General features: G+C 55.8%; 1 protein-coding gene across 4 annotated transcripts; it reads right to left on the bottom strand.

Annotated features, from left to right (window-relative positions):
• Nucleotides 1-572: 572 nt before the first annotated feature.
• Nucleotides 573-11,345, bottom strand: KIF18B (kinesin family member 18B). Of its 4 annotated transcripts, none has more exons than XM_077313550.1 (16): nucleotides 11,273-11,345; nucleotides 9,859-10,195; nucleotides 8,368-8,525; nucleotides 7,934-8,038; nucleotides 7,115-7,225; nucleotides 6,773-6,970; nucleotides 6,064-6,240; nucleotides 5,858-5,932; nucleotides 5,570-5,673; nucleotides 5,124-5,229; nucleotides 4,318-4,427; nucleotides 3,734-3,963; nucleotides 2,726-3,245; nucleotides 2,053-2,166; nucleotides 1,167-1,258; nucleotides 573-864 (listed from the first exon to the last, which is right to left on the bottom strand). In XM_077313550.1, exons 2-16 carry the CDS (start codon nucleotides 10,181-10,183, stop codon nucleotides 824-826), a joined length of 2,466 nt encoding a protein of 821 aa, XP_077169665.1. In that variant the 5' UTR covers nucleotides 10,184-10,195; nucleotides 11,273-11,345; the 3' UTR covers nucleotides 573-823. The 4 variants fall into 4 exon arrangements, with proteins under 4 accessions (XP_077169665.1, XP_077169664.1, XP_077169666.1 ...); XM_077313549.1 differs by having other exon boundaries at nucleotides 11,236-11,298; XM_077313551.1 differs by having other exon boundaries at nucleotides 573-861; nucleotides 11,236-11,298.
• Nucleotides 11,346-11,564: the final 219 nt, after the last annotated feature.

Here is an 11,564-nt window from a genome sequence, read left to right as displayed (position 1 = left end):
AGAAGGAGCCAAAAGGTCTCTGGGGTGGCCACAGAACCTCCCCTGATAGTTCCGCTCTCCACGGGCTCTGTGCAAGACGAGCTCTCTCGGGCAGAGGCAAAACTAGGAACTTCCTGATCTATGCCCAGTAATCTCCTCCCGCTTCCCGATCGTCTCGACAGGAAACTTCCTGGTTCTCTGAGCACACCTCCTCCCTGCTTGCCTCCAGAACGAACAGACAGAAGAATAACTGCAGGCCAGCAGTTAGAACAGTTAGTTAGGACTCTCTTGTCTCTCTATACTAGGTGTTTCTTAATTAAAAACTGTTTTATTCTTTTAAGCAGCCTGGCGCACTACTCCTCTTTGCAAATTTAAACTCTGCCAACAAACACACGGGTCACAGATTACGTCTGGACCTATCCCTAAAATCCAAGGCTTGTGCTTGCCTCAGAAACTCCGTGTCACGTCTATTTTGGCCTTGAGCTTGTGAATTCTGAATTCCAAGGCATTCTCCCTCTGCCCCAACGCAGCAAGAGGGACGCAGTCAAAAAAACAAGGTCTAGGGCAGTGCTGAATAAAGCCTCGCACCCTGGTTCTTGTTCCCAAAGGGTTTATTTAAAAAGATATGTTGCTGTTTAGCTTCTGATGATTAATTTGAAGCACGCAACGCCAGGTTTACAAGGGCAGCCGGGGTCAGAAAACGAAACAAGAATTCATGTTTTTATGGAGAGGGAGAGAGAGGGAGGGAGGGAAACTGTATACTAGGAGACAACGAAGGAGGATGCTTTGAAAGAACTCATCTGTTAATTCACTTCCGGAGGCGTCACTGATCCTCTGTGCTCATCTAGCGCCATTTCCACGCAAGGCATGAAGAGGGCTGCCCTGCTGGGAGAAGATACGAGAGTGAGGGATGCAGGACAAAAAAATCCCGAGGCCTCCTGTCTCTCCCTAACCTCCTGTTTCCATCCTCTGGTAATAAAGACAATAACTAGCTGCTTATGGGCCCTATAAGAGCCGTGGAAGTGCCGGTTCTGGCCCACTGAATGTACATTTGAGGGCACCAGGGGGAAAGGTTGACAACTGTTTGGCTTTGGCTTGAAGAATTCGCTCACAGGGACGGACAGTTCTGCGTTCTTGGAAGAGAGGGTTGGTCTGTCCTGATTGCGTATCAGCTCTAATGCACGTACCTGGCGTATTCACGGCCTGCGACGCCTTCGCAGGTCGGCCTTGCAGCCGGGCAATGCGGCTACGTGGAGCGCCCAGGGAGTGCGGAGCAGAGCTGGAACGAGACACCAGGGAAAACTCATTGTTGGTTCTAGGCATTATCAGAGCTGGGCATAATATCTGCGTGGGATGCTGGTTCTTCCCCAGATTGTCCATCCTCATCTCCCTCTACACCAGAGGAGGCCAGACTGTGGCTCTCCAGATGCCCATGGACCACAATTCCCATGAGCCCCTGCCAGCTGGCAGGGGCTCATGGGAATTGTAGTCCACGGGCATCTGGAGAGCCACAGTTTGGCCACGCTGCTCTACCTTCAGGATCTCCCTCACAGCTACTCTCATATCCCAGTACATCTTTGCCCATGACCTGTGGCGTCCCCCACCTCCTTCAGCCACCCAAAAGGTCTCCTCCCTCAAACAACTCTGCCCGTTCTCCCCTGGAGCCCCCTCCCTGAACACCTGCATGACGCCACCTCGCTCTTCCTCCACATCTCTCCTCAAAGCCCACCTGTTCTGGGAACCCTCCGGCACAGCCCCTCCCTTCTTCTTCTTCCTCTGTTGCTGAAACTAATCTGGAACGAAGGCGAATTCCCCCAGCGACAATTCATTTAACAAAGGGCTCATTCCGCACACGTCGGATAATGCACTTCCAATGCCCTTGTGCAGCTAGATTTCCCGGTGCGAAGCAACTCAGAAGCAGATTATCCTGTGCCGCACGGGGAAATCCAGCTGCAAAAGCACACTGGAAGCGCATTATCTAACATGTGCAGGTTGAGCGGAAAGGCCATGCCCGTGAGCCTGATTCGCATCCAGTTCTAGCCGAGCTGGTCCTGAAGGTGGGGGACGACCTACCCCGCGGCCCGCCTTCTCTTCTGGACGGATGCTCCGGAGGCCAAGGATGAGGATCTCGAGGATCTCGGAATGGAGGATCCCTTCATGGCAAACACCGGCACGGAGACCCTGGAACTGACCAAGGACAGCAAGCTAAGTTGGGCTGGGCCCATCCCCATGACAGGACACACCGACACCCACCCCCTCTTCTCTCTCTCTCTCTCTTGATCTGGATTCCTCACATAGTCTTGCAAGGCCTCTGTTTGTTAACTTTCCAAGTGAAATTGAAGTCCCTTTGGCCCTTCTGGGCTGCCCTGAATGGAAGCGTTCCACGTCCGCAAATTTAATGAGAAACACGGTGACCTTTTCCTTTCACGGAGGAGGAAGCCGCCTGCATTTAACGCAGCACTCAAAAGAAACCGCAGCCCACCTCCGGGATGCTTCTGTCGCACGTCAACTTTCGTGCCGTGATTTTGCTTAATTGCCATAAGGGGCTGATGGGTTGAACAATCAGACACATGGGATTTTTAAAAAAAAAATCAGCTGGATTAAAAAGAAATCAGAGGGATTTTTCTTTTTAAACAAACCCTGCATCTTGCTAGCCGAGATCCCTCAGCAGGACAACTTCTGGAGTGCAAAACAACGGGTCCAATGAAAGAAAATCGGACACACCAGGCGTGTGGTGGTGACTCACCTGGGGAAAAGAGGCCCTCCCTGGAGGTTGGGGAACTGCTGGAGGCTCCCCCAGGCTGGGAAGTCCGGAGTGCTCGCCGGACAGGGATTCTCGCTAAGGTCAAAGGTTGTGTTCAGGCCTCGCGGGGGAAGGGGTGTGGAGCAGTTCTGAGCGGCTGAGGAGGCCAAAGGCACCCTGCCCTTGGTGACGGTCGCGGGGCAAGGCCGTGGGGCATGCGGCTGAGTTGGGCTCGACTTCGCCCGCTCCGCAAGAGGGGTGCTGGTGCAGTCCGTCCCTGCGAGGAGGGCCCATTCCTTGGGGGAGTTTGCTGGCTGGGGAGGGACGCTGGCTTTCCGCCGACGCTTTGCCCGCCCTTTCTGGCCAGACCAGCTCTTCCTTTCGGAGGGCGTCGTGCTCCCTGCTGACTTCCGTCTCCTCTTTGTCGGGAGGCGGGGGGTCTTGAACGCATTGGTCGGGGCTGGTGGGATCTCGGGAGAAGTGGGCGGAGAGCCAGAAGTGCCTCCCGGTCCGACCTGCTCAGCTGTGGGAAAGAAAGCCAAAAGCACAACAGCAATCAACGGAGTTTTTATTTATTTTGATTTTAGATTATTTAGAGTTGTATTTATATGTTGCTTTTCTCTACCAGGAGTCTCAAAGTGGCTTATTTTATTTTATTATTTATTATTAAACTTATACCCCGCCCCTCTCGACAAGTCGGTTCGGGGCGGCTTCCAATTGCCTTCCCTTTTCTCTCCCCACAACAGACACCCTGTGAGGGAGGTGAGGCTGAGAGTACTCTGACAGGAATGCTCGGTGAGAACAGTGCTATCAGGGCTGTGGCTGGCCTAAGGTCACCCAGCTGGCTGCATGTGGAAGAGCAGAGCATCAAAACCGGCTCACCAGATCAGAAGCCATCGCTCTTCACTACGACACAAGGTATCTCTCCCCCCCTCAGCACACGAAATCCTGCAGTCAGTCACCCCCCACCATTCCCCACGGATTCAACCCTGTATCTAGCTCAAGGCATACCGTGATTTACAAGCTGCAGTTCTTCAAGAGGCCGGCTGACCTCGGGAACCAGGCAGGGCTCCTCTCCTCCTTGCTTCTGCGCAGCGGGGTCTTGTGGCGGCTCTCCGGGCTGTTGGAGCACCAAGTGGTCCAGCTCTTCAAACTCTGCGATCATCTCAGGAGTGAGCAGGTTGGCTCCTTTCAGCACCGAATACTGCTTCCGTGCTATGCTCAAGATGGCCATGACTAGTCTGAAGTGAAAAAAACAGACCAACTGAGAAGAACTGGGAGGAAAATGGGACAAAAACGGGACAGGTGAGATTCCCCGCTCCCCATCCCTTGAGAAAGACCTCAGAGTCTAAGGAGGGCTGACCCTGGCTAGGACTTGGATGGGAGACCCCCAGGAAACACGAGGGGCCATGACACAGAGGCAGGCTGGCTGCCAGACAATCCACGACACACACACACCATGCCATGAATAATAACAATCCGGGGTGATTTGAGCACAGGAGCAAGGCGTGAGCACAGGCACACAGGACTGCAGGCCAACCAAATCTTTCGCTCTTCCCCATACAGAAGGGGAGGGTGGGGACACGTTAACTCACCTCTCCAGTTGAGTCCCCGAAATTCCCTGCTGCCCAATGGTCCCGCTTCCCCCTTGTTTAACCAGCTTTGAGGATTCTGCACTGGAGTAGCCCGGTTTCTCTTCTGACTCCTGAATTTGTCCAGCACAATGAAAGGCAGAGGACGGGGCATTTGAAAAAGGAGGAGGAGGAGGTATTTTGTAGGAGATGCTCAGCTGTGCTCCTCGCTTAGAAGCCCCCACCCACAGCTGGCTGGGCTGCTATGATGTCCCGCAGTGTTCAAAGTTGTTCTAAATGCAGAGGAGCAAGCAATATTTCCTTGGAAAGGGACACCAGCGTTGCAATTTTGGTGGGAGAAAAGAAAGCAATTTGGCTGGGCTGACACACTTATCTAAGGAGGAAAGGAGAGGGGAAGCCCAAGAGGCCAAGGCAGGGGAAACTCCCTCCCCCCAAAGGCACCTAAGGAGATGTATTTAATAGATTTATTGGGACATTAGATATACTGGAACATGCAAGATCTGTGGGTGTGCATGACTCAAGAGCATAAGAATGTCCTGCAGGTGGCATCAGAGTACATGTGTAGCTAGGAACTTTCTGGTACTTTTCAAAAATGCATCTCCTGCATCCTGACTGGCTCAGTCAGAGACTCCCTGCTCTTTTGAACACACTTTCTCCCTCCTTGTCTCCAGAACCAACAACAGAATGACCGCAGACAACAGTTAGACCAGTTAGTTAGCTCTCTCTCTCTCTCCACTAGCTTGGTGTCGGGGTTAAGAGCAGTGGCTTCTAATCAGGCATGGCGGGTTTGAGTCCCTGCTCCTCCTTACCTGTTTCGGGCTCCTTTCTCCCAAATACGAGTTTGGGAGTTTCGGCGAGTCGGATTCAGCCTCTGTCTTTCGATTACACTCCCAAGCTGAGCCAGCTTCCTTGACCCTACGGCAGGCGAAAGAAACCATACAAAGACAGTGGGGACTACCAAAGGCCGGCCTAGTTCAATCCTATCCCCGTTCCTCACCACCAAGCCCCCCGCTTTGGTCTGAACCGCAGGTTACGGTTCCCGGCGGGTAGGGCCTGAATTCTCTTGACCTGACTTGCCTGCCAAGAGTCAGCGCCCATCTCCCGCTCCTGCCACCCGTTGGATCTCCTAAGCATCTCATGGGACAGTCCAGATCCGCTTGTGGCCAGACTGTGCCGAGAAGCCCCTCTTGCTAGCCATGTGCTGGGCTGGCGCCTTCTTCCTTTCTCTTCCCCCTTCAAAACACGGCCGCCCTACCTGAGAAGCGCATCCTGTCCGGGGCTGGAAGGAGCCAGGCCGTGGGGATTCCGCGGAGGGCCCTTTTCCTCATAAGCCCGGAGCCTCCCTTGCAGGTCTGCCACCTGAAAGGGACAAAAACGACTCATTTCTGGCGCTGCCGAACGGCCAACGAGAAAGGACAGCCTGGACTTTAGGCAATGGGCTGCTTCTATGGCAGGGCTAGTCCACCTGTGGTCCTCCAGATGTTCGTGGACTACAATTCCCATGAGCCCCTGCCAGCAAGACCTCAGGGGGGGGGTGTCCCACCTCTGCTTTCAGCTGCTCGCACACGGCCGCGTACTGGCTGAGAGGACAGCCCACCGTCAGGACGTTGCTCTTCATCTGCAGGCCGGGGTGGGGAAGAGGAGCAAACCAACGTCAGCTCAGCGGGGGAACAAGAGGCACCTCCGCCCCCCCCCCCCCGGCCCGTTCCCCCCACCCCCCCAGGCCCCCATGTCATGGCTGGCACCCACTAGGAGCTTGATCTCCTTGGCTCGGTTGGCGTATCTGAGGGTGTTGTACGTGTCCTCGTAGGAGAGCATGGACGGGCTCACGGCCGCGATCATCACGGTCCGGCAGTTTCCGCCCAGGGAGTCCTTCAGGAGGCGCGTCAGCTTGCTGTCCCGGTATGGGACGTGGGGCTTCTTGCTCTGGGGACCGAGAGGAATTTTCTGATGAGAGTCGTTTTTAATAAGCAAAGCCCCCCCCCCAGCAGACCATGCATGGCTCACAGCCCTCCGCTCCAATGGGTTGAGAACCCTTGAAGGAGAGTGACAAGAGCCACATTTCGCCCTTCAGCCCTGTTACAGCCGGGCTCTCAGAAAAGAAAGACTCCAGCCACGGATCTGGGCCCTTCCTTCTCATACAGGCCTTCTCCACCCGGTTTTTGTGACACCCTGGGGTTCCCAGGTGGGTGGGAGATAATTAATGTTGTACATATTTTTTAATTCTGCTAAACATTTATCGGGCGGGACGACCATACGTGCCCCTCCTCAAGTGGCCGGTGCTGGAGCTTCTCCGCTCCTCTCTCTTTCTTCGGAATCAACTCGCCACGTTGCAAGTATTTTGTGGGAGGGCACGGAGGAGGTGTAAGCAGACCGTTAAGTCCTTAAACCAGGCTGGATTAGAAAGACGTCTTGGAATCCACTCGCTCCTTGTAGTACCGGGGGGGACACGCCTTACCTTGGCGTCAGCCAGAGCGTTGATGACGTTGATAAGGGCCAGAAGAGAGCGGTTGATGTTGGACCCCTCGCGCAACCTCTCCCCTTTGGTGTTGGCCACAGAGGCCCGTTCAGAGCCCGCCAAGTCAATCAGGCTCATCTTGGCCACTCGCAGGTCCCGGGTGACGCCCACCGTGTGGTCTTGCTGCTTCACGTAGATCTGTGCGGAGGCGAGAGAGAGGGCCGAAGCCACGTTGGCCAGAAGGGCCACACAGCTCTAGGAGCAGGGGAGCGTCCCGGCAGGGAGGCAGGATCTCCGATGCTTCCCGAGTGTCCTGCTCTTTCTCCCCGAGGCCACGCTTACCTGGAAGATGGCGTGGGAGCGGGACGAAGTGGCGTTGACGTCCGTGGGGTGCTGGGTGCGGTTCTGGTTCCCCCGGGCCAACATTTCTAGCAGCTGCTCTGCCGTGGTGGGCTAAAAGGAGGTGGAGGCACCAGAGGAAGGGTCAGGAACGGCCTGGGGAGACGCTCCACAGCCCTGGCCCCCAAGGAACGGCTGCCCTCCTGCACCCACCCCGGCTGCGGGAGACTCGTACTGGCGTCTTTCTTGCATCTAGCAGGGTCTGCAATCTCCCTAAGCAACTAAAAGGACTCTCAAGGAGAAAAGGAAGGAGGAGGAAGAGAAGGAATGTTTTTTATACCCTGCTTTTCACTACCCGAAGCGGCTTACAAACATCTTTCCCTTCCTTTCCCCACAACAGACCCCCAGTGAGGGAGGTGGAACGAAGAGAGAATTTTGACCAGCCCAAGGACACCCAGCTGGCTGCAGGTGGAGGAGTGGGGAATCAAACCTGGGTCTCCAGATTAGAGGCCACTGCTCTTAACCACTATCACCCTCTCTATATTATCGGGTTTTATTGCTTTAATGACGTGGGGGTTTTGTTTGGATTTTAAGACATGTTTTTTAGTATATTTTTTTATCTTGTTAATACATCAGTGGCCCTGATGGAGGCAGAATGGCTGGGTGCACCATTTTCGCACGTAAATAAACTCCCACGGGGACACCGGCAGCTTGCCATGGAGCGTTTCTGCACAGTTTCTGGGATATAATTCTGAGTAAGCAGCCAGGGGGCTGTGAGCTAACCCTGAAGCCATCCTGGTGTTTGGCAGCGCTGCGACCCACCTGGTGAAAAGAGAGTCCTGGGACCACCACCCCTTTCTCCGGGTCCTCCCGGACAGCCAGGGGTCCCTTGGGCTCCAGCAAATCGTGGATCTGCTCATTGTACACCTGGAGACAAAAAGACACACCTTAAAGAAGGCACAAGCAGTCTCTATAGCAGCTCTTCTGACCATGGAGGAGTCCGTGAAATAAATCTTCAGGCTTTGATGAGATGTCAGCTGCTCACACCTGACAGGCCGCAGACCCCCTCTGGAACTCCCATGGACCCCCCCCCCAGGGGTCCACGAGGACCCAGATGGAAAGCCTTGCTCTATGGGAAGCCCAAGGAGGGGGGAACAGGGACCGACTACAGCCAGAACTGCACATGGGCCAGCCAAGTATCGAGGCTGTTTGCAAAAAGTCTCCTGAGTCTGCTGGAAAACCAGCCAGGCTGATACCTCCTGGTAGGAGATGAGCACCTCGCAGGTCTTCTCCCCTTTCCTGGCCTCGATCTGCTTGTACAGCTTGGCCATGGTGCGGTACATGATGCCCGGATCGTCCTCGGACCCCAGCATGGTGTGCGTCTTGCCGGCCCCCGTCGCTCCGTAGGCAAACACTGCGGGACGGAAGGAGCAAAGCACGTTTCCTTTGAGAAGCCCCAGGGGGGGGAGAGGGGGGAAACCCTGCAAGGCTACTGTGCTGGACTCTGTCACTTTGGCACATTCACCACCCCCTCCTGCTTCACGCAAACCCATCCGCTATAGGGCCATGCAACTGACAGGAGCCTGATTTCAGCAATAGTTTGGAGAATTTCACTAAGCGTACATTTCTATTAAGGACTAGCAACTTGACTGTAGTTTTTTAGGACTGTGGACAGACTTTGCGTCTCAACCTAGGAGGGGTCAACTACGCCAAGGATGCAACAGTCACCGAGAAGAAGAGCTGTCTTTTTTATAGCCCACTTCTCACCACCCAAAGAAGTCCCACAGCAACTTACAAGCACTCTGCCCACAAAAGACACCCTGCGAGGTAGGCAGGGCTGCGAGAGCTTTGAGAGAACTGGGACTGGCCCCAGGTGACCCAGCCGGCAGCATGTGGAGAAGTGGGGAACCAAACCTGGGTCTCCAGATTAGAGTCTGCTGCTCTTTAACCACGACACCACGCTGAGTCTTTAGAACATTTTTGTCCCGCTTTTCCTCAGGATGGCACCCAAGGCTCTCCCTCCCCAGAATCGGGATCCCTTTGTTGGCATACAGCTCTCCCTTCCCAGTCTAACCCCAGCATCCTGGCACTCTGGGAAAAGTTAAACCAGACAGTTTTCCGGTGTGGAAGAGGCCCACGGTTCCGAGAGGGAAACAGGGCTGGACGCCACGCTCCCTTTCTAGGAGGAAGAGGGATCTGCAGCCGTGGCTCACGTGGCGTCACGTGGGGCAGAGTGCGTTCACAACAGCAGCCCGTTTAAGGAGGGGGGGCAACCGTGTCACTTTCGAAAGCACCGCAGGACGTCTCACATTTGCAGGAGAGACGCAGCTACGGCATTCACAAGATGCTTCAAGGATCGGTGCGAACTGGGTCAAAACTATGCGGGGGGGGGGAGGGAGTTGTAGAGGGACCACACCGAAGCAGCAGTGCCAATAAATTCACAGAAATCAGCACAAAAACTCACCCCCCATATTCTTCCTAGCCCCCTTGCATTAATGTCTCATGCGTTCCAATCAAGCAGCATGTTAGGAGAATATTGCCCAGGTGAAGAGGCCTGAGTTAGGCCCGGGGGATTCTTGAGGTTGGTCTTCTCAGCTCCGTTGGAAAATGGACATCCTCCTACCTGTTCGTCTTAACTGGAGATGCCCGGGATTGAACCTACGACCTTCGGCCGGCCAAGCAGATATTCCAGGGCTGAGCCAGGCACAGCACCGCCTTGTGGCTGCCCCTCAATGGAGCCCCCTTACCAGAACAATTGTAGCCGTTCAAGACGCCGTCCAGGATCTCTTGGGTGGTGTTCTCGAAGACCTCCGCTTGAGTGGCGCCCTCGCCGAACACCCGGTCGAAGACGAACTTCAAGTCCTTGCCCTTCCGCCTCGGGGCAGCGTCCAGCCCCTGGAAGCCCGCCAAGATCCCTGGCGGGCTGGTCTCTTCGGGATCGAAGACCAGCAGACGGTCGCTGACCACATGTACCACGCTTGGGCGGCTGCTCTCCTGCTCCCACGAGGTCTGGGGCCGTACCCGTACCACCACGGACACGTGGCCCTGCTCGGCAGACGATCCGGGCACCATCGTCACAACGCACTGCGGTAAAAGAGAGGAGACGAGAGAGGCCCTGTTAATGCGCGGAATGAGGGATTCGCATCCCCGAGGATCCCAAGAGAACTGCCAGGCAGAAAGTCCCCAGCTTTAATATCGCGTAATAAAACAGAGACAACGTTGGCCAGTAAGCACAGTGTGGTGTCGTGGTTGAAGAGCAGTGGATTCTCACCTGGAGAACCGAGTTCGATTCCCCACTCCCCCCCCCCCCATGCAGCCAGCTGGGTGACCTGGGGCCAATCACGGTTCTTAGGGCTGTTCTCACCAAGCAGTTCTCTCAGAGCTCTCTCAGCCCCTTACCTCCCAGGGTGTCTGTCCCACACTCTAACCCCTACCCCATGCTGGCTCTGCAGGACAAGTTGTCCTTCCAGAGGTAGGAAAGGCCACCCTTCGCTATCTCAGACAGCACCACCACTCATGGGGGGGGGGGAGAGGGTTTTGGCCACCCACTCTTGACAGAGGGAAGGAAAAGCAGAGAAACTGGGGGATATGGGGCAGAGCTTCCAGATCCAGGTTGGGAAACTTCTGCAGATGTGTGGGTGGAACCTGGGGTCCACACTCGAGGGGAGGTGGTCTCTGCAGCCTGGGGATGACTTGCAATTCCGGGGGATCCCCAGGCATCACCTGGAGGCTGGCATCCCTATGAGGAAGCCCCTGGAGATATGGGGGCGGAGCCTGGGGCGGGCAGGGACTTCAATGGGGCACAAGGTCATAGAGTCCCAAGCAGCCCCTTTCGTTTGCTCGGAGACGAGCTGCAATTCCGGGGATCCCCCGGCCCCACCTGGAGGCTGGCATCCCCGGTTACAAGGCTGCCAACTTTTCTGCGGGGTTCTGCTCCCGGGCCGTTCTCATCCCACTGATTTGCATGCTCAAGGGGGAAATGCTGCCGGAGGCGCCCGGCCTCTCCCGCGAACCTGCTAAACCCCCCCAAATTGCGCAACCCCCGGCGCGCAGGGCTGCCCAGCAAAGGGCTCGATCCCAGCTCTCCCGCCCGGGAGGAACGGGAGGATCCACGCGCCACTCACCGCCCCGCAAGGGATCCCACCGCACCGCAATTCAAACCTGGACGCGGCCGCTTCCTATTGGCCGCCTGGCCCCTGATGCAGGCCTAAGGCTCCTTCTGATTGGCCACCCGTGCCCAGAGCGCGGGGCGTGCTGGGAGTTGTATTTCTTCGGCCCCGGCCGTTAACTGTGCAGCCGGTTCCCGGGTTCCGATTTGCAAACGTCCCTTTTGAGGTTGCAATTTGGGAAAAAGACGCCGGGGCTGTGTGGGTCTAGGATGGTGCTGTTACCTTCGATAAAGGTGGAGTGGGCGAGCTCACGAGCAAAGCGCCTGTTGGATTAGTAACTCCAA

Source organism: Paroedura picta, chromosome 16 (assembly GCF_049243985.1).
Source record: "Paroedura picta isolate Pp20150507F chromosome 16, Ppicta_v3.0, whole genome shotgun sequence".
NCBI lineage: Eukaryota > Metazoa > Chordata > Lepidosauria > Squamata > Gekkonidae > Paroedura > Paroedura picta.
This window is presented reverse-complemented; position numbering and strand designations above follow the sequence as displayed.